The sequence below is a fragment of the Copadichromis virginalis genome, linkage group LG5 (assembly GCF_057382275.1).
Source record: "Copadichromis virginalis isolate Kocher_CV1m ecotype Utaka linkage group LG5, C_Virginalis_male_GT1.1, whole genome shotgun sequence".
Classification (NCBI taxonomy): domain Eukaryota; kingdom Metazoa; phylum Chordata; class Actinopteri; order Cichliformes; family Cichlidae; genus Copadichromis; species Copadichromis virginalis.
In genome coordinates this window covers 33,663,413-33,690,282 of record NC_140622.1, presented here as the reverse complement: position 1 = coordinate 33,690,282, position 26,870 = coordinate 33,663,413, and the positions used below count along the sequence as shown (strand labels likewise).

The 26,870-nt window shown below is 38.5% G+C and overlaps 1 protein-coding gene across 2 annotated transcripts; it reads left to right on the top strand.

Annotated features, from left to right (window-relative positions):
• The first annotated feature begins 4,344 nt into the window (after positions 1-4,344).
• Positions 4,345-26,622, top strand: slc2a1b (solute carrier family 2 member 1b). Of its 2 annotated transcripts, XM_085457453.1 has the most exons (10): positions 4,345-4,819; positions 17,508-17,603; positions 21,328-21,488; positions 21,600-21,840; positions 21,965-22,127; positions 22,221-22,408; positions 22,532-22,636; positions 22,802-22,903; positions 22,998-23,201; positions 23,788-26,622. In XM_085457453.1, exons 1-10 carry the CDS (start codon positions 4,805-4,807, stop codon positions 23,983-23,985), a joined length of 1,473 nt encoding a protein of 490 aa, XP_085313579.1. In that variant the 5' UTR covers positions 4,345-4,804; the 3' UTR covers positions 23,986-26,622. The 2 variants fall into 2 exon arrangements, with proteins under 2 accessions (XP_085313579.1, XP_085313580.1); XM_085457454.1 differs by lacking the exons at positions 4,345-4,819; positions 17,508-17,603 and adding an exon at positions 20,399-20,463.
• The last annotated feature ends 248 nt before the right edge of the window (positions 26,623-26,870 follow it).

Sequence of the window (26,870 nt, the reverse complement as noted above, 5' to 3'; positions counted from 1 at the left end):
GTGTACCACAGACTAAAGAACAAGATAGAGCTTTCTTGCCTGTAAACTGAGGAATAAGGGGCTAGCCATAATAGGCTAGCCCCTCGCCTTTCACAATTCTTATTCTTTGGCTTTCAAACCACAGTGAGAGCTTAGGCAATTAGGCTGTTTCAGTATATATGCATGCATGTTGCAAGTCTTGTTTTATTGTGTAGCCTTTTCCTTTGTGTGCAGCACGTTGCCCATTTTGTTGTTTTTAAATGTTCTTTGTAAATAAATGGAGATTGGATTTGGATCAGAGAAGAAGCCACACGTGAACATGATCCAGAAACTTGGCCCGATCTCTGATCTCGAGTTGCATTAGTTCCTGTGAAACTTCTAGTAGCTTCCACATCTGGAAACAATCTGCTACATCTGGCACAATCAATGCTGAAAGGCATACATACAGGTTTTTGAGTAACATTGCTCGCATCGGATGAGGCCTTACATATTTCAGCAAGACAACCGTCCTACATACTGGATCCACTAATACAGCATAGCTTTGCACTGGAAGAGTTTGGGTGCTGAACTGGCCTGCGTGGCAGTCTGGAGCTTACACCAGCTCAAAACATTTGATCCATCATGAAACAAGGACTGTTGAGCTGCTAGAATCCTATGTCAGACAACAGTGAGACATCTATTCTTCTCTTAAAACCAGTAGCTAATCTCCTCAGTTCCCAGATGTGACAGATTGTTGTTAAATATGAGGGGATGCTACACTGTGGTAAACATGACCCTATTCCTGCTTTTTTTAGACATGTAGCTTTAATCAATGAGTCATCAGAGAGGTTCCTCAAAGAATCAATAATTTATATTAAAATTAGTATTACTAATAGTAACATAGTATTTATGTATGATCAAATGTAAAACCATACAGACTGTGTCTGATTGCTGGGATATCAACACTTAATTAATGTACAGTGAAGCATTTTGTAACCGTTAATAAAGTAAAAGTGCTATCAAAAATACAGTTATTATTAGTATTGACATTTCACACATGTTTCTTTGGGTTTATTATTTTATTTGAACAGAAATCACAAAACAGTGTATTTAAAAAAGTAACTGAATGATATATACAGTATAATAACAAATAAACATCCATAACATGGAACAATACTATTCAAAGTACCAAATAAAGCAATTTGCATGCATGCAAAAAAAATCCCAAAACACAACAACAACACATATGAGTCGCTGTGCCAGGTGTCCCACTTTACACAGGCACAGCATTTTATCCCTCTCAGGTTCAGGTAAAGGCTCAGGTTACTTTATTTTGAACTGCAGGTAGATTTGGTTTGCAGCAGCTCATCCACTCAGAAGCACATTTCCAAAACAAACACAGACAAGAGAAAATGGTAAAGAATAACTGCAGCATTAAAACAAATAATAATACATAATCAACAGCCCCATCTCACAGACTAATACAATGTAATATATGTTCACTGTCTGGTTCCCAAATGTTGATATGTGAGTATAACAAGAAGACTGTGATTTAAAGATTTTAAGATTCATTCCAATTGAACCCCAGATAGATAGAATGGCAGATGAAATAACAATTGACAGTCATTGCAATAGAAAAGAGATTATGTGGGTATCTAAAGAGCAATAAAAACAACTTCAGACTCCATTTATACTTTTTATAATTTCAGGGAAACAACAATCCATCCATTTTGTTATGTTTATCCAATTCAGGATTTGTTTATTTTTTTTCAGGAGATGTGGTGAGCTGGAGCCTACCAGCTGTCACCGGGCGAGACATGTCGGCAATATATTGCAGGGCTAATTCATGAAGACAGACAGCTACTCTGACATTCACACCTGCAGTCAATATGTGCAGTGGTGTGAAAAAGTGTTTACCCCCTTCCTGACTTTCTATTTTTTTGTATGATTGTCTCACTAAAATGATTCAGATCATCAAACAAACAGCCAGACAGCCACGATTTAAGCCAGACATCATGCTACAATCCAAGGAAATTTAGAACAAATGAGAAACAAATTGATAATTGTGAGATCTCTCAGTCTGGAAAAGGTTATAAAGCTATTTCTAAAGCTGTGGGACTCCACAGAACATGGAAGAGTGTAGAACCTTCCCAGGAGTGGTCAGCTGACCAAAATTACCCGAAAAGCGCAGCGACGATCTACCAAAACATCCTGAAGGAGAATGTCCGGCCATCTGTTCGTGACCTCAAGCTGAAGCACACTTGGGTTCTGTTGTAGAACAATGATCCAAAACACACCAGCAAGTCCACCTCTGAAGGCTTAAGAAAAACAAAATGAAGATTTTGGAGTGACCTAGTCAAAGTCTTCACCCTGTTTGGATTCAGTGGCATGACCTTCAAAAGGTTCATGCTCAAAAACCTTCCAGTGCGGCTCAATTACAAGAATTCTGCAAAGAAGAGTGGGCCAAAATTCCTCCACAGCTCTGTAAAACACTTATTGCCAGTTATTGCAAACGCTTGATTGCAGTTGTTGCTGCTAAGGGTGGCCCAACCAGTTATTAGGTTTAGGGGGCAATCACTTTTTCATTTAGAAATCGCATTTTGTGTTTACTTGTGTTATCCTTTTCTAACATTTCAATTTGGGTGATGATCTGAAAAATTTCAGTGTGATGAACATACGGAAAAATAGAAAATCAGGAAGGGGCAGACACTTTTTCACACCACTGTAATCACCAGTTAAACTAACATGCATGTCTTTGGATGGTGAGAGTATTCAAACCCCAGACAGAAACCTGCTTTTAAATATAATGCATTGGTTTATTTTTAATAAATGTCAAAATTTCAGACAACAGTGTGTCCCACATAAGCACACATTTTGCCCCACGTTTAGTTTGTGGGGATCTGATCAACCCAGTATAAGTAATATTGCCAAACTGGTGCTTTAAATTACTGCAAAACATTTTTACTTTTACATATAGAGACAATATTTCACATCTTGATTGGCTCTAGTTTCCAAAGGTCAACATCATAGGATGTCACTTTTCTTAAGTTTGTTTTTTATTGAACGGGTGTCATCATGCAACCATCAGCTACGTCTTGATGCATTCTCAAGTTTTGTCACTCATCCAAGTGACTTCTTCAGTCTCAGCTGACAGACTGAAGAAGTCACTTGGATGAGTGACGAAACGTTTCTCCCACAAAACGCTACGTCCAGATTAACAGAATCAACTTTTGGAAACCATCAGCTACGCTACAACTAAGGCTGAAAATTATAAGTCACTAAAAAGTCACAATTTATGAAGATTTTTGTGGACTATGATAAAAATGACCACAAATAAAAATAAATGTAGCTACAATCAAGTCTAGACTGGAAGTCTCCTAATCTAGCATCAGGTAACCATCAGGTTACCATCACCATTTAAAGGCTACTGTAAAAAAAAGTAAAAATACTGCTGCATTAGACTAAACTTTAACTTTCTTATATTTGTCTCTTTACAAAGCAAAGGAGTTCACATTAGCAAGGAAGGTCACATTTTGGCTTTCAAATTGCTACCATAGGGGTATCTACTAAATATATCCGTTGAGTTTGAATCTCAGTGACCTTGGGCTCAAGGTCACAGGTCAGAGGTCAAGTTTTCCAATAATCTTGTGAATGTGATAAATCAAGAATGATGACACCTACAATTTTGAAAAAGATACCAAAGGAGTATCTTCTAAAAATCTTGTATGAGCTCAAATCTCAGTGACCTCACCCTCAAGGTCAGGCTGTCAAAGGTCAGGCTTTTTTTTGAAAATCTTGTAAATGTGATAACTTTAGAACGAAGTGAGAACGAACAGACAAATTGATACCATCGGCATATCTAGTAGATTGAGGGATACCACTGGCCCCTGACAGAATTTTTGTTTTATATTCTTTGTTTTTTTTTCCAATGTTGTGTATACAAAATTCACAATATATGGCCTGCACTATGAGCACATGGCACTTTTACTTTAAGTATTTTGTTTGCTTATCATAGACTGTACGATTTTATATTTATTTGGGAATAACACAATACTATCTATCTATCTATCTATCTATCTATCTATCTATCTATCTATCTATCTATCTATCTATCTATCTATCTATCTATCTATCAAAGAAAATATTAATTTTGTAGTTATTGGTAAAAAGAGCTGAAAGAATTAGCACTAGAAACTTACATTTTTGATCTGAAATTCAACAAGAAAGTACGACAGTCATAACTCAACCTCCACCACAGCGTGCGTGCAGTCTCACCACGCGTCCTCCCTGCCTGTGATGCCCATCATTGGCTGCAAACAGGACCAACCTCCTTCATTAGCGCCACGCCTACTACTTATTGCGTCAGAAACAATTTGTATATGAACACTAAACCGGCTCATGTGCCTAAGAGCTGTTTTCATAATCGTGACAGCGGCACTACTCCAGCATCAAAAGACACTTAGGATTCATCCTGGAAAACTTTACCCAGCACAGAAGCTGTAAATTTTGTAAAAAAGCTGCTGAAGCTCGTAAGTTACAAAAGAAGCAGGAGGCAAATAACGGGAGCGGGTCTCCAGCCACAGCTTCCCCGGCTTTTTTCTTTTTATATCACAGAAAGACCTCTGAATAATTTCTTCATAGGAAAGAAAGCAAAAAGAACTGGACTGAAGTTTGAGGTCATTTCCGCGGAACAAAAACTTTTGGGGATGACTGATTTGTGAACGAAACGCACCGGGACACCCCCAGGAAGTTGTTCCATCGTATTCAGCTCCGACAAAAGAAAAGCCGAAACAAAGAAGAAGAAGAAATAGAGGAGGAAAAAGAAGAAATAACTCCCTGCACTGCCATGGATCAAGGAAAGGTAATTACACTTCACTGGTTCACTCCTTGTCAAACCTGTCCGGTCTGTGTTAGCTTCGTTCAGTCCGTGTACGAGAGCTTCAGCGCTAACAGGGCGCCTCTCCTAAATGTGGCGTCCGCGAGAATGCAGCTAATATTTACATTCTGGGGTGAACCGGGTGACCTGCTATACTGCTACAAGTCACCGTTTTAAGTGCATTTTCATGTTTCTATTGGGTTATTTGCGCACAACCTTAGTTATGGTCTATTATGTTATTACTATGATATTAATTAGGGGCTTTTAAGGGTTATCGCGCTCTGTTGTGCGTCACGTTGCTCTTGTGGTAGTCATCGCCATGCGGTATTTTGGGGCATTCAGGGTCCAGCCCAGTTTCTGTGACACTTTTGAGCCAACATAAACAACCAAATAAATAATAATAATAATAATAATAATAATAATATAATACTACTTGTGTGTGTGTATATATATATGTATATTTGTGTGTGTGTGTGTGTGTGTGTGTGTGTGTGCGCGTGTGTGTGTTAGGGCCTAAAATATTTGTGCCAAGAGGTGTCATTTGAAATATGGTATTTTATCTGAATGAAGCTTTTTAACTTTTGCAACTCCCTCACTTTGTCACTTTGTAAATGCAAAAAAGCATAAATGGAAGATCATACTCTCCTTACACTCTTTTATTGTGTCTTTCTGTCCCAATAACTACAAGACAATTATACACTTGTAAAAGAGCTGATAAAAATAATCATGCTTCTGGTAATTTTCCTTTAGTGGAAGGTCAAAAGCTCCCCGGGTTGTGTCAGTTTTTGTATATGGAGGAAAAACCCCAATCCACGTAACACTATACTGCAAAATTTTCCAACGGGAACAAAGAAAAAAGCATTCCAAAGTAAAGGCTTGGCAGTGTCTTACACCCCAGGAAACAACTTTGTTTTACTACAAATATCAATATCATAATATTGTTCCTGAACTTAAAGTCAAAGTTGATTAATATTTAATATAAAGTATTTCTTTAGGTACCCGCACAAAATGTGGATTATGATTCAGTATTTGATGCCATAATTTTAATAGGGGATTTTTTTATGATTGAATTCTTCCTTGAAACAAGATGAGAGGCACTGCCATGTGTCAGCCTTCCATACGTGTGTGTGCAGTTGTGATGCACTATTTGTCACTGCAGTCTGTAGCTTAGGGAGTCTATTCCTGTAAAAAGCCTACTTGAAATACATATATACACATACATGGACATTATACATTAAAATGTTTACAGCAGAAAAAGTGATAGCAAAATAATCTCAAAGCAAAAAATAATTCATGTCAACATGCCATGTGCTCTAGGTCTTGAATCAATTTAGCCGTTGCTACTTGAGGCTATCTCCAAAAAGTTGATTCTGTTCATCTGGACGTAGTGTTTTGTGGGAGAAACGTTTCGTCACTCATCCAAGTGACTTCTTCAGTCTCAGCTGAATGCAGGTTTCCCCAATCTTATAAACAGTACATTTGCATAATGACTGAAACCAGCCCACTGAAGGAACATTGGGCTGGGAGGTCACTTAAGTCACTTGGATGAGTGACGAAACGTTTCTCCCACAAAACGCTACGTCCAGATGAACAGCATCAACTTTTTGGAGATTTACTTTCCTGGATGATTGAGAATGCATCAAGATACTTGAGGCTATAATAATAATAATAATAACGATATTAATGTTATAAAAATAAAAATCTAACATGTAATAAGTCAAACAACAACTGTGTAATCAACAATCCTGTCAGCTGAATATTACATATAATTTACACATTATTATTCATGTATCCAGATGTGTGAATTATTTTCTCTCACTAATTATCATGCTGTCGTACAGTTTCATTTTTTACAACCTGTCAAATTTTAAAAAGTGTCTCAAATAAATGTTATTGTGTAGGTATCAAGTCATTGCTTTTTGGATAAAAAGGACCAAATATGCAAGATCCGTTCTCAGACAGTCATATGCTGATTTCAGACTTGCTCCATCTTCAGTTTACACTGATTAAAAGCAAAAAACTAACAAGCACATTTTGGGTACTCAACTTGTCCAGATTGGTGACATGAGTGATGAACTCTAACTATTGTCAGTATCTACTAATTGCCTAATCAATTATCAGCTCATGTTTTTGGATTTCAGACTGGTGATTAGACAGTCTAAAGGTATCACTCAGTTTTCGTTATAGACTGTGATGCTCATTGTTCAGGAAGTAAGCCGGACTTATCTGCCGCCTGATAACCTTGTCTCTGTCCTCGTGTGGCTTTTTGGTCACCATTTGCATGCAACACAGTGAGGCACGTAGGCAAAGGACTTCAATCTTCTTCCCCCTCCTACTTTCTCATTGATATAAGCCCATTTAAACCCAGTGGAGCTGCACCAGGGCAGCTCAGTCTGACATGGTGGTCAGAAAATGTTTCCTTAGCTGTTTGTTCATATCTTCATGCTTTTTTTCCACTGCTTGCTTCGTGCTATTGTGGCCTATCAGCTGGATGGGTTGCAGTTGACATGATGGGAAAAGTTCTCACTGTTCCCACTTTCCACTGTGACATGAACACATCAGATTTCCAGAGAGAGTGGGAGCTCACCAAGGGAATACACAGTTGCCAACTCCAGGGTTGTGAAGCTTGGAGCTTTCTCCTCACAGACGCTTTTCACGTCATCTTTGCGATTTGTTACTTCCAACACTGTAGTTGTGCACATGTGGGCTTATCGATAGCTCGTGCTCAGGATTTTCATGCCTGGCTTAGCATTGCGTTGGACTGTTTACAGAAATAACCAACTGTAGAAAGAGTTATAAGTACTCGGTGTGGTCCTGTTGATTTCGCACATTGGACTTTGTCATTGATTGTGAATTTGTGGTTTGTAGTTCCAACTTACACAACTTCATTTTATTTTATCTCCTTTTTTAAAATCTTGATTCAGTTTTACTCTTATCTTAAATCAAATTTTGGTTAAGCCGGCAACTAAAGCACATGAAATATGTTGGTTTTCCTGCCATCGTCGTCATCTAGAGAAAAAAATCCTGAATGACAGGTTTGTTTTGAACTGAAAAGTCTCCCCAGCCTTTTTATTTCTCTCTACAAAGAATGCAATGCTGTTTGGGAACAAGTATATGGCTGCTCTGGTTTAAATGAGAGGCCCTTTAAAATGTCAAATTCCTGACAGCCTTAACATAACAGCAGGTATTTTGATTGGGAATCCAGTGCCAAAAAACAGCCTCACATTGTACAGACTTAATTGCACTCGATTGATTCCTCTACGTCCTCAGCCTTTCAGGCAATACCCAGTTCCTGCTGTCTTTAAGACAGTCCAGTAGATTAACTTTCATCTGCGTGACTACTTCTCTTCAGTATGTCTTATAATGTAACTGTCAGCCATGTATTAATGGGGCATAATGAGGCTTTACTGTAAAACTAGGGATTAAGAGATCCAGGGGGGGTTTAATTGAGATGAACAGGGAAGCAGGAGTTCATGTTTAATTCACTTCATTAGTGCTCATTGTAGAGCAGGGCGATATGGCCAAAAATATTTATCACGATATATATTTGAAAATTTGCGATAACGATATAACCGACGATATAATTGATGCGAGACAAAATACAACTCCACAACATTACTAGCGCAAAAAGACAACCTTCCATTTATTTTCACTTAAACAAGAAGCTGGTTTTTATGTACATTAAAGCTTTATAAAAATGTAACAGTGCAAATGCAAATTCCTTGCTGAAAGTTTAACCAAAAGGCATTTCCAGTAGAAATGGGCTGACATATCCTGAGCATAACCATGTATAATATCCACTGAAGTTAAAAAGAGGTGCTTTGCAACATTAAACTGCAGTGTGCAGTACGTATTTTTCGGACCATAAGGTGCACGGGATTATAAGGCACATTAAGCGAAACAAAGCAGTCAGATAAATCAAACTTTATTAAACTCATTCTTCTTGCTTCCTCCACTTCTGTACCATTGATTCATTAATGTTGAATTCTCTGGCAGCTGCTCTATTCCCATGTTGTTGCAGTATATTAATGACTAACCTCGTATTGTGGATGGATTATCTCAGTTGTTCTCCTGACTGAAGTTTGGTCCGTTTACAGCATCCTGCCATGCGATTGCATTTGTCTCTAACCATGAAGAACCTTCACGTTAACTTTTATAAGTGGAAAAGTGTTAGTGTTCGTCCTCCAGCTTCACTGTTTATGTTATGCTAACATAGCTGTGTCGCTAGCGATCACGTAGCACATCATTATATACCAGCTAGCCCAACTTCAGTAACCCTACAAACGTCACTGCTGTTTAGTTTCCTGTCTTCATTTATGTTGGAAGTGATAGCAGAGCTGTACGTTTGATTTTTTTCAGAAATCTCTCCGTCAGAACGTGCTATATCATGCTTAGGTAACTAGCGAAACTAGCGAGCTAACTTCCGCTAGCTTCCTGCTAACTTCTAACTCCGTTAAATGTAATAACTTTTGTTTTCATGGATGCCTGGAAGTTAAACTTTATAGTTACACCTGGTAAAGCAGCAATGCTGATCGTTTTATTAAAGATGAAAGAATTTAGACAGTTTTTAACTCTAAGTGATGCTGCAGTGTTGTTTGACCTGAAGCATACGGAGTTTAGGACCCAGATTACTCCCAGATTTAAGAGCATCTTAGTCCGACAAATATGACAATAACAACGGCCGCTTGCATGTTCTGCAAAAAAATGTGCTTTGTTGTGTATCTGACGGACAAACACCAAACCAGTTCCACATCACTGAAGTTGCACCATTTTTACAAACCAATTCTGGTTCATCTGTTTCACTCAACAATCGGCCATGTGCGTATGAAAACAAAGGCACTGCGCATGCGCGTTTTACTCCCATTCTATCGCGATATTTCATTTTCCTATCGTTGCCTAACATTATACCGGTATTACCGTGAACGGTATAATATGGCCCAGCCCTAGCTCACTGTACTGCATCACTCCCACCTCTGGTCACTCTGCAAATTACTGTTGAAATACAGTGTACCTTTGGGTTTCTTTTGACATCATTTTTCCACTGGGATTAGCTCTATTTAACAAATCAGATCTGACCAAGGGCATTACTTTTATGTCTGACCTTTAATTGTCTGGTGTCACCTCTGACTGTCCAGCAGAAACAGCACAAACTGTCTGTTGTATTCATTTATTTATGCAGGTTAAAAAGATATAGGACTAAATTATGCAGTATTTACTGCCCAGAAATACACTTTTATTTCTTTGTCTAAGAATTATATCATTAATACCCATCCAGCATCAATATTTGTGTATTTATTGTAATTACTATTCTACCTATTTGCTTATTCCTTCTTTTAAATATACTGATGCTGACAATGATGCTTAGTCTTTGGAACATGTGAACAGTTATTTAAACTTTGACTCGTGTCTCCTGGTGTTTATTTTGCATTTAACAGCTGACATCCAACTTAAGATGATATAGTAAATAAAGGACCACATACACATTATTAGTGTACAGCTTTCAGTGGTGAGACTAACATTCCCAAGCATAGAGCACAGCTATAAATACATTTTTATCTGATCTCACTTGAGCTTGGCAGAAATTTCATTGGTACTGGTAGATAAGGCATTAACGGGCACTCTTGAAATGTTGTTTACTTTAAGTGTATACAGCATTTAGAGGTAAACAATTTCTTTAAGGATGACAGTAAAGGGTCACAGGACAAACATGTAGGTGACTAATATCTCACATGACAACAACTGTAACAGAAACAACAACAGTAGAGTATACTCCATATTAGGATCTGCTAAGCTAAACTGTCATTATTGCAGTATTTATGTCATGTGTTATTAATTGCATAACATGCATAGAATGAAACTACTTTGGAGTTTACATACCATAATAAATACAGTGCAAGCATCTGTGTCTGCTATAGTGTCTGGGCTGTGAGGTCCAGATTATAATGTCAAGGGTGTATTTTTACTTTTTCTCCTTATAAGAAGCATGGAATTTATTTGGAAACAGTGCTCACAGAGCACGATGTGCTGTTTCAGTCAGGTGACTTTAGGAGGAGGGCACATATTGGGTTCCCTACAGCAGTGTAAGCTGAGACTGCCGCGGTGACCTGGAGTGGTGGAGGGACATGATGGTAGGTGTGTAAACCAAACCATGACTCTAGCACGTACTGACGAGAGAGAAACCTCTTGGAGTGTGGCTGTGATGAGTTACAGATTCAGCAGTGTACAAAACACCTTATTGAGTTTTGGCACGGAGTAAAATGTTACAACTGCCTAGATGGATTTTTTCAGATGGCCCCGTTTTTAAAAAAAAATGCTCAGGGCTTCAGACTTCTGTTGGGTTTTTTTTAAGTGAAATTATCTCCTCATATTCGGCACACACATACCTGCTTCTGAAGAAATTCCGTCTGATTTGAGTTTACACTTCTGCTCTGCTACATATAAAAGGGAAATGTACTTTTAGTTCAGTATCTTGTAACTAGGTCAATAAGAAATGATGCACTATTTAAAAAATAGTGTGATATGTTTATAAATTATAAATAATTGCTTCTGCAGAACGCATATTTTGATCGCTAACTTTCTTGTATCTGTAAAAGGTCTTCTTCTTTAGCACTATATAGAACTGGTTAGTATTATTTTTATAGTTGTTGCAGCTACAATAGCTGTAAACAGTTACCTCGTTGCTTCAGTGGTTTTTGCAGCACTGTTGGATTTCCTGTTGACACTATTTTGTGGCCAAACCCTAGATTTTCTTTAAATATTTATTTTATCACAACGCCCTGCGGTTTCAAAGTTTTACATCACCCTCATGTCAGCTGGTTTTGTTTATCAGAGCTCAAGTTTCCTTTTCCTCCTTTGGCTTTTTGTGTTTAAGCAGATTAGATGCTTAACTGAACAAAGAGACACTATATTGTTTAAAAAATAGTTGTAGGAAGTGTAGATTCAATGTCATGATTCATGTCTGTTGAATTTCAACTTTTTAGAAGGTTCTGGATGTTGTTGTTGTTGTGTGGTTGCATAGATCCTAATTTGGGGAACAAATCATTATGTCTTTTAGACGTTTATACAGTGAAAGTGCCTAAAGGTTTTCTAGGGGCTAAGAAAAGGAGCAGCATGGTTGAATGGGAGCTGCTAATGTGCTAATATTTGCTCAAATCCACATTTTGTGCTTTTCCATTTCAGCAGTTTGTTTTAATAATTCTTTATGAGCTCTGATGTCTGTCTGTTTACACTCAGGAAGAGCAGCAAGCTAAGGGCTGCTAAGCAACCAGGGCTACCATAAACACAGCCATGACTCGGCAGGTTTTTCCTCACTGCACATGCATTTGGCTGCTTTACTTTGTCCATGCAAAGAGAGAACATTTGCATATATCTAGACCATATTTAAGGGTGTGGGAGGAGGAAAGTAATGATACTTTGACCCCTGGATCCATGTTTTGTGTTTTCTTTGTAAGATTCCTTCTTTTTATACTTTCGAAAGTTAAAAAAAAAAAGATTTATAAGCATTTAATGGCATACTTGTAAACTCAAAACTTTTTCATCTATATCTGAAAAGTGCATGTTAAGTTCTGTCTGTCTTCTGTTAATGTCACAGACACAGTATTATCTTTTCTACATTTTCTTTTACAGTTCTTTGGAATTGCTTTTGAATATTCGTGGTAGCACCGCCCCAGAGTGTGAATTCCTGTAATTAGAGCCGACTGTTAAACGCTGTGGTATGCAGTAGAGCAGGGCAATATGACCAAAAATATTTATCACGATATACATTTGAAAATTTGCAATAATGATATAACTGACGATATAATTGACACTAGACAAAATACTTTACAACTCCTCAACTTTATTAGTGCAAAAAAAACCCCATCAATGTATTTTCACTTAAAAACAAGCAGCTGTTTTTTTTTATGTGCATTAAAGTTATATATAAAAATTTAACAGTGCAAATGCAAATTGCTTGCTGACAGTTTAACCAAAAGGCATTTCCAGTGGAAATTGGCCGACATATCCTCAGCATAACCATGTAGAATATCCACAAAACTTAAAAAGAGGTTATACACACACAATACGGTAATATTATGTTGAAGTTGGAGAGCTGAAGCAAGAGCAGAGGAGCCATCACCACTGAGGTTCTAAACATAGAGTAGAGTTGTTTCGGATGTGACTTCATTGTTTCCTCTTTGAGAAAGTCATCCATTATACTGCTCTTCTCGTTCCTATGTGCAAGTGATCTCACCTATAAGAGATTTAACTGAAACTTGCATCAGTCATTTTGGGCTAAGCCAATTAATCAGTTTTATTGAACAAATACCTACTTTTTAATTTCCAGCATGATAAAATGATGTCAAGTATATGTTTGGATAAAAATGGCTGGCTTGCACAGAAACACCTATAAGCTGAAGGTAAAGATGTTACAGAGAAGTTTTCAATTTCACTTGGACACATGCTGCTCTCCGTACTTTTTTGTTGCAGCTCTACATTTTTTTGCAGATAATTGCAGCTGTTCCCAAAAGGGGACATAAACAAGCTCAAAGCATGACTTTCCCCAAAGGGGCCAGTCAAGATTTAGCTGTTTAGAGTAAAAAACAGCTGGTAGGTCACTGAATTGCCTCTTGTCTTTTTTGTAGCTGTAACTGAGAGACATCAGTCATGATTGTTCTGATCATTTGCCCACAGTGTTGAAAAGAGCGTGTATATCTATGTTTATACACACATATATGAACCTAGTGACCCTCTCTAGACATGCTCCCGAGAAGAGCTGCTATTGGCTCAGAGGCGTAGGCTGGTCTGTAAATGACTTCAGCCAAGCCCTCATTTTTTTTCTTTTCTTCTTTGCTTTGAGCAGAGCTTAAGTTACCGCCTCTCAAAACACACACAGACTTTTTTCTTCTTCCTGCTCTGGAGGAGCATAAAAAACAGTTTTAGATGTAACCAAGCTGCCTACAACACAAAGAATACCTGTGTTTAAATACCTGCAGCATTACAGAGCTGATTACAGGCGCAGTCCTTTCAAATCCTTTATGAGGAATGTTTTGTTTTTTTAAAAAGAAACCTGTTGGGCTGTTTTCTTGTTTTTTGTTTTTTTTTTGTTCCTTTAAAAATGTTCGTCATTGGAAAATATTGTGAAATTAGGCTGGAATAACTACTGAAAGCTTCTTTTACCAATCTGTTTTGATTTTATGACCCACAAAGATGCTAAGATGCAAAAAAGCCAAAAAAGAGCTCATTAAGTAATCACAAACTTCTGCAACTTCATTTGTCAATTTGATATATATTTCTATATCAAAAAGATTTAATTCAGGAGAACTATTCTCTGCTTTTCAAGTCAAGTATCTTTGCATAAGTGACAGTTAAAGATTATCAATGTTATACTCAATCTTGGTGCCATCTTTCTCTTCATCCCCCTTTTAAACCAAATTTTCTCTGATCTTGATGCATGCTCAGTCATTCAAGCAAGGAAATTCCAGGAAGTCAATTCGGTTGATCTGGATGTTGCACTTTCTGAAGAAAAGACATTTCGTAACTCATCAGTCACTTGGATGAGTGAGTAAACATTCCTTCCTCTCACAACGTCTAGATGAACAGAATCAACTTTCTAGGAAACAATATCTACTTGGTGGCAGGATATGATCACCTAAGTTGTAAGCAGATTATCTCTGGTCACCTGCTGTTTAAACCTAAGCTTTTGCAAGCGGAAAGAGAAGAACGACTTTAAGGAAGGGGATTATTAATCAGAGAGGATTATTTAAACAGTGAGTGTAAGAATAATGTATGAATGAGCAGACAGGCAGGCCATGTGAGGTTACACTTATACCAGCCAAGAGAAATACTAGGCTTCAGCAGGCTGAAGTTAAATGAAATTGGGCAGCTATGATATCAAACCAAAAACATAGGCTTATCAGAAGAATCTCAGTTCTGAGGCATTTCGCTCAACAACACAAATCAATGGAACCAATCAGCCTTGTGTTAGCAGTTCAGGTGACTGATGGCGCAATCATGAGGAAATCTTTTCTTGGCAACTCTTGGGCCCCTATTCATTCACCTTTAAATGCCACAGCTTATCTGAGTGTTGTTGGTTATGTGCTTTCCTTTTTGGCCATAATTGACAGTCTTCTGATGGCCACCACCAGAGTGATAAGAATAGAAGTAATCTGAAATGTTAGTCACGAAACCACGATTGATTTTCGGTCACCAGATCGGAATGTTGTAGAACATCACTGAGATGTGGACAATGGCACATTATTATGGGTTCCTCATAAAAGTTCTTGGTAAGAGCAATGTGAAATGTATTTCAAATTTTCTACCTGATTAGCTTTGAAAATTCGCTGGCCGTGAAATTAGGAACAAATGTCATTCTGCACTGCTCCATGTTAAAGACTTTAACAACCTTTAGACAAGGTGATTTTTCACCTCCTTTTTACCTCATGTTTGTTCATTTTACGAGCTTGACTTCTTAGACTTGAATGGCCATTGGAAACTTTTTCTGCTGGTGTTTCAAGGTGGAGTTGAGATTATTAAAAAATGTAATAGCTAAGCGAAGGGGAGATCCTTGATTTGTGTCATCTCTTAATCAGTTCAGTGGGTTTGAATATAAAAATACTTCAAACTAAAACTAGGTTTCTTCAGGATACTCAAGTTAAAACAATGACACTTTGAGGTGACATCTACTCTCATAAAGGTCAGATCCTTTGTTGCCAAAATACAAGGAAGGTATCTGTTATGAATCACTGTACCAAAGGATTTGGCATGAATCACGCGGGGTAGGAAAAAAAAAACATTAATCATCAACAAGATGACTGCTTTTAAGGAAATGAAGGATTGGAATAGTAAGCAACACTGGATTTAATCGAAGTTTAATCTTGAGTATGTGAAGCCTTTTGAGATAAATAAGAAAATGCAATGTTAAGGTATACAGTTTAACCGATGTTTTCAGAAAACTAGCACTCAGAGGTGGTCATATGCACAGTTAGCTGACGCAGAAATGATAAAAGGGGTCAGTGTTGGTTAGGGCTGCCATAAACGATTATTTTGATAGTCGACTAGTCACCGATTATTTTTGCGATTAGTCGACTAATCAGATCATGCATCCATTGGACGTACAACGTACAGCTTATTGCACCAGCATGCATCTGCTCTTATATAACTATCATTAGCTTACAGCTTTAAGTGTTTACGGTATGTGCTAACTAAAAATAAAGACAAGATGATAGTTTATTAAATTTTAATGAAATTTGCAGATTGTTTCGGTAAAGTTTAATAAACTCCTTGCTATCTAAAATATAACAGGACACTGGAGTATATTCTCGAGCATCTGATAATCAGTTGTCTGCTTGATGTTTATTCAGCTGTGTAAAAACTATAACTTTAATCTCAGCCAAACCGATTTACTCAGGAACAAATAAAATACAACAAAAAAAGCCAAACAATAACATTTTTAAGTTATCTAAGTGACTTATATATCATGTTTAACCTGAGTAGCGAAAGACGGCAGTGGGTTTGAAAACGATTTGCCGGGAGTCCGGTGTTCTCACGGGCTCTAGTGAGCCTTGCCCCCGGCTAGCTATCGAGCTAGTGGGTAACAGACGTCTCTGAAAATGTCAGAGCGCTTCCGAATATATGTGGTGTCTTGATAAACTGAACAGATATTTGAGGTTTACACAGCTACATTATCGCCTGAAAAAATGCTAAACGTTTATTTTGTGACCCAGAAAGAATAATAAGAGTAATATTAAAACTAACTAGCTGCCGCCATTGTTGGAAACTGAGCTGGGCTGCGCTATGAATTTTGGGACACAGCTTCTTCTTCTTTGGGGTTTAACTGCAGCTAGCATCCTTGTACATGCAGTGCTGCCATCTTCTGTTTCAGTCCGTTATTTCACTCTTAAATCCTACTACTTATTCCTGCGTCTTTTGGGATCTTACAAAGCTTCAAACGACGTGTCGACTATTAAATCAGTCGACGACGATTTTGATAGTCGACGTAATCGTGACTAGTCGACTAATCGTGGCAGCCCTAGTGTTGGTGGACAGTAGCTCGAGGCATTTGCTTCCCTGTCTGCGAACTGGAAACTGAGAGCGACATACCATGCACTGGTTTGTTAACTTCTTGGTATTCTTCTAATCTACTGGGCTCTGGTGAGATCAAGCTAAAAATGAACTCTGTAATAACAGGAATAAGAGCACAGACAATAAGATCAGTAGACCTGAGTCTGACCTGGACGTTTTTCACAAGGCAGCTTTACTCAGAAATCTGGAAAGCTTTTGAAAGGACAAACCTGTGACCCCCCTCAGACCTAAAAATATTTGTATGATCCATTATTCATCTCAGTCTGTTAATAATGTCTTCAACAGACATAGTTACAGCTCGACGGTGGATTTCTCTTTTTTCTCGGTTTGTCTGTTTGGAATGAACATCTTTTATGCTCCATATTCACAGTTTTATGTACTGTAGCAGTATATTAAGTGTCTTTAAAATATTTCAGGAAATCTTAACAGTGTGTTCATTAAACATTATAATAACTACATCAGGGTGGAAAATGTACTTGTCATCAATTCCATTCTTGGTCAGTAAACTGAGATCTGTGGGATTTTCTGTGCCAGCTCATGGACACATGGCAAAATGTGATTAACTGGTCAGACTGGTATCTTTACTGACAATATTTTCCCTGTTCTCTTTCAGCAAATAACGCTTCCATTGTTGATGAGTGTTGGAACTGCGGTGATTGGCTCCCTGCAGTTTGGCTACAACACAGGTGTTATCAACGCCCCCCAGGAGGTGAGCTGTAAACTGTCTTATTACAAAAAGCTAAAGGAGAGTGAGGCATGAACAAGAGGCTGTTGTCATAAAGGTTCAAATTGAAAGTTTTTGGTTTCAACAGGTGTTCGTTCAGTGTTTATTGTCATATCAGACGAAGGAACACAAAGTACAGCCTTCAGAATAACCATAAAATAACCAGGGTTTCCAAAAAACTTCCAGAATCTCTGGGTCTGCAGAAATCAATCAAGCCAATCAAGTGCTTTCCAGCTATCCAACTTTGTTCCACAGTTGGCTGTTAATTCACTTGCTGCCTTGAAGAACATCGCAGAAAAGGGAGGGTGTAGGTTAAGAGGTGAGGTAATAATAGCTGAATTTAGGCCTAATGGGTCCAAGGACATCTGGATCAACAGAGAGCAACAGAGAGTGTCTATGCCCAAACATGGACCTCTTTTGACCTGAAGCCAGCTGGCAAATGCTTGAGAATGAAATTTAGAAATTAAATTTAGGAGGCAGACAGTGACTTATCCCCGTAACAAAAAAGATCACAAAAACAATGTTCCAAAGCCCCCCAGAAGACTAAGTCAGACAGTCGATTTATTAACAGGAAGGTACAGCAAAGACATTCATTTCCTAAGGAATGCCTGTGTCGCATTGCGTGTGAGAACTACTGTCAGCTCAGTTTGCGTTGGTCTGAACACACCCTATGGCTACTCAGACTACTCTCTGCAGGTAATAGGTGTGTCTCCAGACAGGCTAGAGCTCCACTCCTTTTATGTTATCTTTGACCCACACAGAGGTACTAGGAAGGAGGCCCAGACAGACCCTCCTAAACTGAGCTGTTCTCTGTTATGCTCAACCTTGATATGAAGGACCCTTTTCAATTAGAGAAGCTTTCAGTCCACTAAATTCCTTTAATATTAATAAAAGTGTGACGTGAAATAAAACTAAGAGTCTGATTATCATATTAGGTTATCATGATAGTAATGTGGTCTAAAATATGTAAAAGAAAAATAATTAAAGCGCATAAACTATAAAATGTGTTAAATCGTCACAACTAAGAAGCTGGGTGAAGGATTTTAGCTGAAAATTTGCCTGAGTTCATCTTCTGTTGATTGACTCTGACAGACGCAAGCTTGTCCTTATTTGCTAAAAAGTGATCTAGACCTGCACACAGTCTTATGTTATTTTCAAGAATAAAACGTCACAAATTGTTGCTAATAGTATTCAAATCTTTCTATACACTATTAGCAACACGTGTTCATCATCGTATAATCACCTACAGCGTGTCACCTAAAGCCTTGTACTGTGTTGGAGTGTCTCTGATTAGATACGCCTTTTCAAGGGCCTTGTTCAGGCTGTCCTGTGCTCCAGCCTTTGAATGTTTGCCTGATCAACACTTGAATGTAGGCTCATTGGATGTATTGCAGGAGGGAGGGTGCTTCACTTTTCTTTAAAGATTTCTCCTTTTGAAACAATATAACTATGTAGTTCACATCTATTTTAGTGCTTTTTAATTATAAAGGTCTTAAAACAAGAGAAACTATATTATTGTTGCCTTTTTCAGTATTTTTGTGTGTGCTGAATACATTGCTTACCTTGACAGCCTGGTCCCCAACCAGTTTCATCACCAAGGCTGAAGGCCAGTCAGTATGAATAGACAGTTTTCACAATGTGTACTTTAGGCCAGCTGGTGGTTTGGATTGTGTAGCCTATTGAGATTAGAGAACAAGAACCAATTATGTAACTTTTCAAGGGCCACCTTGTAATTTGTTGCTAACAAGTTAAAGTTGGTGAGAGTTTTAAAGTAACCATTAAAAGATGGCAGTGGAAAAACATGTATAAGAGTTGAAAACACTGTTTCATTACTTAAACCTGGAGTTTGCTTTTAGTTTTGCAGAGCTCTTTCTTTGGTTTTTCAGATCAAACTGTTAATGCAGGCAGTGATGAAGCTTCAAAAACCCACAGAAAAACTACACGGTCCAGCACAAATTTCAAAACAAAGTTAGTTGACAGTTGTTTGAGCATTTAGGAGCCTAATGAGCCAGATGCTTTCCTTTAGGAGTTGGTAGAGATCAAATCGGGAGCCTTGCAACTTAATGTAAGATTCACCTGTGCCCAGGATGTGCCTTTCACTCTTCAGCTCATACCTAGTTCATACCAGTTTACCTCTGGTTTTTATTTCTGTTCCACAGGTTTTGCATTTTAGTGTCTGTAGCTTTAAAAGCAGATAGGCTGGCCACACCCCCTTTTAGGGAACAGTACCTTCCCTGATGGTGTCATGGTGTCCTATTTCATGGACCAGTGAAATAGGAGAGCTAATAAAGCTGGTAATACAAACACAACCGTGCTTGAAACAAAACTGGAATACAACGTTTCAGAGGAATTTTACAAAAGCAGCAGTTTATTAAGATATTCGTTTATTAATCCAAGGATAAAGGAAAAAAAGTTATACTGTGTTGGTCTTTGACTTGCGAATGTAATGAAAAAACCAAAAAGAGATGACTTTGCATAGTACATCTCCTTTTAAGACAGTGAATAAAGTCTTACCTTAAAATGTCTTACTACCAAATGAGAGATTGTGTTGCTCTCTAATTCTGAATGCATAAGTAAACAACTGTGTGCAACCAGCTTCATATGAACGTAAAAGCTGATGGAGATCATGTGTAAATACATACTTTTCTCCTCACACTTTTGCTCTTTTCCATCAGCTTTGCTAAACTACAGCACTTAAGTAAAGTACTTATTTATGTTCGATCTCTGCTTGCATAAACTCTGTGAACGTGTTCTTTTTAAAGGGCAGACGTGATGGGATGAAGGCCAGGGGGACAGTACAGTATATGATACCATACATACTTATCACCAACAAGGTCTTGTGAGTGTAAGTTGATAGTGGATGTGACCCAGGCTCTGTGTTAACAGTGTCAGAGTGTCATTTAATATGTATCCCTCCACTACAGAAAAGCCCTTGACAAGCCAAAGCCTCCTATTCATAACTGCTAATAAGGACATCTCAGAGTTTGTTTGTTTTTTCCACATGCCGTCACTGATCTCTAGTACATCACGATCTCCGGGACTAGATTAACTGCAGAGTGCCTCAAAAAATGTGCTGCACGAGCTCGAAGGCACATGATCCAGATGATCCAGACTTAGATTTTGGTTGCAGTAGAACTATACTGGTGAAGTCATTTACGGGGCGTTGTGGACTGGGTAGTGACCTTCTTGAATCATGCCAGAGGTGTCAGCGTGACACACAGAAACAGAAGCAGGCATTGCTTTTTAAGCACCGTCACCCGCACTCCTGGGTGTGTTTGTCAACAAAGTTGTCTGGGATGTGGTGACACAGTGAAGGGAGGGGATGTGAAACCTGACACCCGAGTCTAATAAACTTCCTGGTGGCCAGGAAATGCTGGTGATTATACAGTGCTGCCATCAGCTGGCTGTAAAGTGGCATTTCAGCTATGTGGCAGGGTTCAGAAGAGGAAAATCTCAAGCGTGTGATCTGATGCAGACATGGAATGATCACATTACAACTATGACAACAGTGGGACTTGTGGATGTGTTAAATGATTAGATTAGATTAGATAGAACTTTATTAATCCCTCGGGTGGGTTCCTCTGGGAAATTCGATTTCCAAAAAAGCACAGCACCGACAGAAGTTACAGAGTTATGATTCTGTATGATAGATTTTATCCTGTTTATAATCCTTGGAAACAAAAGTAACAATGAAATGTGTCTTTCTTAGGTTATTGAGAACTTCATCAATCAAACGTGGTATCACCGTTACAATGAGCCCATTCCCAAAAGCTCCCTGACAGCTGTGTGGTCCATCGCTGTTTCTGTCTTCTCTGTCGGTGGCATCTTTGGTTCATTCTCAGTAGGACTCTTTGTTAACCGCTTGGGAAGGTAAACAACATACTGAGTCACTGCTAGTATTAAACAGCATGTTAGTCCTTTGCTGAGAGCCTGCCTGCATTTAATTTTTCTAAATTGTATCTTGTTCTTTGATGTCTACAGGAGGAACTCTATGCTCATGGCCAATATTCTGGCTTTTATCTCGGCCGTTCTGATGGGTTTTTCAAAGATGGCAAAGTCGTGGGAAATGCTCATCGTTGGCCGTTTTGTGGTTGGGCTGTACTGTGGCCTCTCCACAGGTTTTGTGCCCATGTATGTGGGTGAAATTTCCCCAACAGCCCTACGAGGAGCCCTGGGCACGCTACACCAGCTGGGCATTGTCATTGGAATCCTCATTGCACAGGTTGGTGAATATGTATTTGTGGCATTCGTTGTCTTGTGATATGTCTTATCCTGTGATAAATTGTTTCTACTGGTGGTTGCTAGGAGCTATGCAGGTGGTTCATTAGTGTCTGTGTGGGTTTTAGATATTTGGATTGGAAGTGATCATGGGAAACGAGAACTTGTGGCCTCTCCTCCTGGCTTTCCTCTTCATCCCTGCTGTGATACAGTGCGTCCTGCTGCCTCTCTGCCCAGAGAGCCCCCGATTCCTGCTCATCAACAAGAACGAAGAGAACAAGGCCAAATGCGGTGAGCACATACATACAAGTCATACAAGCTGGCATATGTGTAAACATAAGTTCATTTTAAATCATCTGTTGTTTTTTTTCTTACATGTTTCAGTGCTGAAGAAGCTCCGGGGCACCACTGATGTGAGTGCTGACATGCAGGAAATGAAGGAGGAGAGCCGGCAGATGATGAGGGAGAAGAAGGTGACCATCCTGGAGCTTTTCCGCTCACCCCTCTACCGTCAGCCCCTGCTCATTGCTGTCATGCTGCAGCTCTCCCAGCAGCTGTCTGGTATTAACGCTGTAAGTTTCAAGACCTACATGTTTTTCAGATTATTCCCTCTAAAGACTGCCACTGAAATTGTGAAGTTGATATCAGGAGGTGATATCCTGAACCAACCTACATGTCAACTTGTTTGTTTTTAGATTTTCTACTACTCCACTAGTATCTTTGCGAAAGCTGGAGTTGAGCAGCCCGTTTATGCGACCATTGGAGCCGGTGTGGTTAATACAGCTTTCACTGTGGTGTCGGTGAGTACAGCAGTACACAAAATAGCATTATAGGTGTCAAAAACATCAGATTGTGTTCTACCAAAGCACAATTCAAAAATTATTCTGGTCCCTTGTAATCAGATTTGTGATACAAAGCATGTATATGGTACACTGACCTTTCTCCTCATTTCTTTGTGTTTGTAGCTGTTTGTCGTAGAACGAGCAGGACGCAGGTCTTTGCACCTACTGGGGCTGCTGGGAATGGCTGGATCAGCCATCCTCATGACTATTGCTATGGCTCTGCTGGTAGGTGTATTCCTGACAAAGGCACACTTCAGTGTCACCTGATTTATGACTTTGACGTGCAACTTTCAAAAACTTTCCTCTTGTATTTTTGCAGGAGCAACTCAAATGGATGTCTTATGTAAGCATTGTAGCCATTTTTGCCTTCGTGGCATTCTTTGAGATCGGGCCGGGTCCCATCCCTTGGTTCATCGTGGCAGAGTTGTTCTCACAGGGACCCAGGCCTTCAGCCATTGCTGTCGCTGGTTTTTCCAACTGGACTGCAAACTTTATAGTGGGAATGGGCTTCCAGTATGGTGCGGTGAGTAAAAGCACATAACTATCACAAAAACATAGGCTCTTGCATTTGTTACTGACTTAATTTATTGGACCGGTTGTGTCAAATAGTAAAGCTGAACTAGGTTCTTCTTTATGATGACTTCCTTATTTTATACCAAGAGTCTGTCACTGTAAATGAAACACATACTTTGTAGCCAGATTTGAGATATGAGTTGAGCCCTTTTTAAGCAAAACATTTCATTCGTTCTACAGACAGGCACAGTTAAACCCAACATTTAGCTTTATGGTTATTAGGATTTTTATGCTTGAAATTTGTGTGTAGACTTATATAACTGTATGTAATTATACATGTATATTGTATATTGAGGTAGGATCAAATGAGTTTACCTTTAAGTCTATGTTTGTAGCAACTCCTCCTTTGTTTTGTTATTGTTAAAGTGTATTTTGTTGATATTTTAGTCACGTTCAAATTCAATCAGTCAGTGCTTATGTATGATACTGAGTTCAAGATACAAAACAGAATTGTGAAAGATGAATTGCTTCCAAGTACTAAGAAATAAGTTGATCAATCTAATATCTTTTGTTTTGCTTCTTGTGTCTCTTCGCAGAGCGCGTGCGGTCCCTACGTCTTTGTCATTTTCACTGTGCTACTGGTCATATTCTTCATCTTCACTTACTTCAAAGTGCCAGAGACCAAGGGCCGGACATTTGATGATATCGCGGCCGGCTTCCGTCAGACTGCTGCCATGGCAGAGAAGCACACACCGGAGGAGCTCAACAGCCTGGGAGCCGATTCGCAGCTCTGAGCGTCTGGGACTGAACTTTCCAACAAACTCTTTCTCAGATCAACAGCAAAGGAGAAGAGTCTGCTGACTAGAAGTAGACGGATACACTAATAGTATATTCTTCACACTGTCACCACATTTCAGGTGTCCTCACCACCAAACAGAACAGACCTGTGTGATTCGCTCTGCCACGACGTCTTCTGCTGCTGCTTTCATGTCACACATAGAAACGAGAACTCGATGGGCACCGCGTCGCCTGGCAGAAAATATACAGATGAGAGATTAGATGGTGGGGAAGGTTTTAATATTTTTAAAGATATTTTTACAGAAGGAAAAGCCAAATCTGCAATCAACTGGCCTCTTTTAACATCTTTTTTCCCCCTCACTAAATATTTTACTGATATGTGCTGTTCTGTCACCTGTTACAGTGATTTTTTTGCGACTATCTGGTTAAAGAGCGCTGTAGCTTAAGTTCACTGTGCAAAAAATGTCTTTTTTAAATGATCATACTGTATTGCTGTGTTACTGTACACTCTGGCACTGTTGATGCTGTACAACTTGACTATGTCACTCCACCAGATGGGGCACTGCCCTTAGAAAAAAGTCCCAATACTCTGCTGAAAAGTAATAAGTTATTTATGTATCTTTTACCGAGAACGTTACTGCATACAAAAACTGTGATATTTGGGTGTGAGATGATGAGAATGTTAATTTTTGCATGATGAAATTTAAATTAGCAACAACTCTTCACAAATTATACATATATGTAACTACTACTCTTTTTACTCTTTGTTGGTAGAAAACTATAGAACAATGTATTTTTTTGTACAATATTTTTGCTCATGAGGAAATGATATCTAGATAAATATGCAAAAAGAACCAAAATTTATTCTCCATTCCTGTATTTATTTATCTTTTTACACCATTCCTTTTTCACAGTTCAAATGAAGAAATTGGAAATAGGGAACAGTATCTACACAGATCACTACCAGAGAGCTAAACTTGGCAGTAATGTTGAATACATAAATCATCCATCCATGACACAAGTGCCCACTCGCAATCAGCAGCCACAAAGCCAAAAGTCTGCCCCACAAAACCCAGAAAATGTGTCCGTTTAAGTGCCTGTCTAATACAACCATCAGTCTTTCAGCCTTATCACTTTGGTACAGCTTCAGGTTAGACTAACCTGATCCAGACAGAGAGCTTCTTCTCTCTCGGTGTAGGATCTTCTCTCTCTGTATCTTTGTGGTGAGATTACCTCCTGAGCTAACATAGTCTGGTGAATTGGCTTCAGAGCTGTCATGCATTCGAGTGTTACATGCTGTTATTCAGTGACAAACAAACGTTTTTTCATAAAAACAAAAAGAAAGAAAAAGAAAAAATGTGGCCTAAAATGAATGTCTGTCTTTCGTTGTTCAAAAACCGCTTTCATCTTTCTTGGGTCAAACATTCAGAACAACTTCATTATGGTCTGTGTTTCTGCAAGGTCTGTGTTTTTGCTTTTATTTCTGAATTCTGCAGTATTGAGTAGCTCAAACTCTCTTTTGGTCATCTATTTTACTTAACTTACCTGTGCAGCTTAGGTAAATTCCCAAGTTGCTGTCAATTACTGCTGAATCATATGTTTAAATGCATAATTAGAGGAGAATTACCCGTTAGCAGCACTTTATTATTCACATTTATATTATACCTGATTTTACATCATATATATCAGGCATAATGAGATTCTTTCAACATATTTCTGACAGGGTGGAGTCTTTGTTACTAAAAACAGACTGAAGTACTGCTGATGGACTGCTCAATGTTATGTGAATGGAAAGAATTGCTGTTGTACCATTTGTTTATATTCATTACAGTTTTTGTGTACTCACCTAGAAAACCTGTGTGTAAATATGATAATATTCATTGGTAGATGAGAACACTGATCCAACTCAAACACAGTAGTCAAAATCCTGAAAATCATTCCATAAATCGTTGTCAGTTGTTGTATATAGTAGCTCTTTAAAGCACACATTTGCCTTTTCATTCACATAGAAAGCATTCACTTTATTCACTGTGTGCCTTTGTGTTGCTTTCACACATCTTCAGCAATAAAATCATGTAAAGGCACCAGCAGATGCACTTCCCCACGCAAACAGATGCCTATTGCAAGTATAAAAACTGTATTTTATGTACATAGTCACATATCTGCTTGGGCATTGGATTTTTTTATGTGGCCTTTCAAAAATCTTGTGGCTCAGGTTGGTGGACTGAAAACATGGGATGTTGTAAATATCACTCAGTTAACCTTCACCCACTCCTACTGTCTGAAATCTTTACCTTTTAGAAGACCTTTTGATAGTTAAATTATTAGTACTATAGTGATGAACATTGTTTTGCACCTAGATATCTTTTACTGTATCTGTATTATTTTGATTTGATGGCTGAATATACTGTTGTGGCCTCATGAAACTATCATACTTTTCCAGAATTTACATGTTAGGATTATTTTCATTAGTGGTTGCATTTTAGAGCACAGAGCATAATGTAATTTTTGTAATAGTGATGGTGTTGGAATGCTACTTTTGTTGGAGAAATATAAATTGTGGTGGTTGGTGCAGTGAGTAGTTTAATGGATGAAATAGTGTTGGCTTAATAAAAGAAATCACAAGTATTAAACTGAAGTTTTTTGGCTCAATTTTTAGCTCTTTTTTGACTTAACCAGGCAGCAACCTCAGTGGCTGAAAAATGAGGCAGAGATACCAAAAACTGGAGTTCCTCTAGTGGCCACTTGAGGCTTGTTCATTTCCCATAAACCCCCCAACTTTACCCAAACCCTGCCCCTTGGTTACACAGGAAAGTTACTTGTTTGGTTATTTGATTTACTTGTTTGTTGGCCTGAGTCTCATCGTTTCTCTCTACAGTGA

Excerpts from the sequence above, each read along its gene's own strand:
- slc2a1b (XM_085457453.1), top strand. Across the intron at positions 21,841-21,964 it reads TTGGAATCCTCATTGCACAG|ATATTTGGATTGGAAGTGAT; the intron begins GTTGGTGAATAT and ends TGTGGGTTTTAG. Across the intron at positions 22,409-22,531 it reads AGCTGTCTGGTATTAACGCT|ATTTTCTACTACTCCACTAG; the intron begins GTAAGTTTCAAG and ends GTTTGTTTTTAG.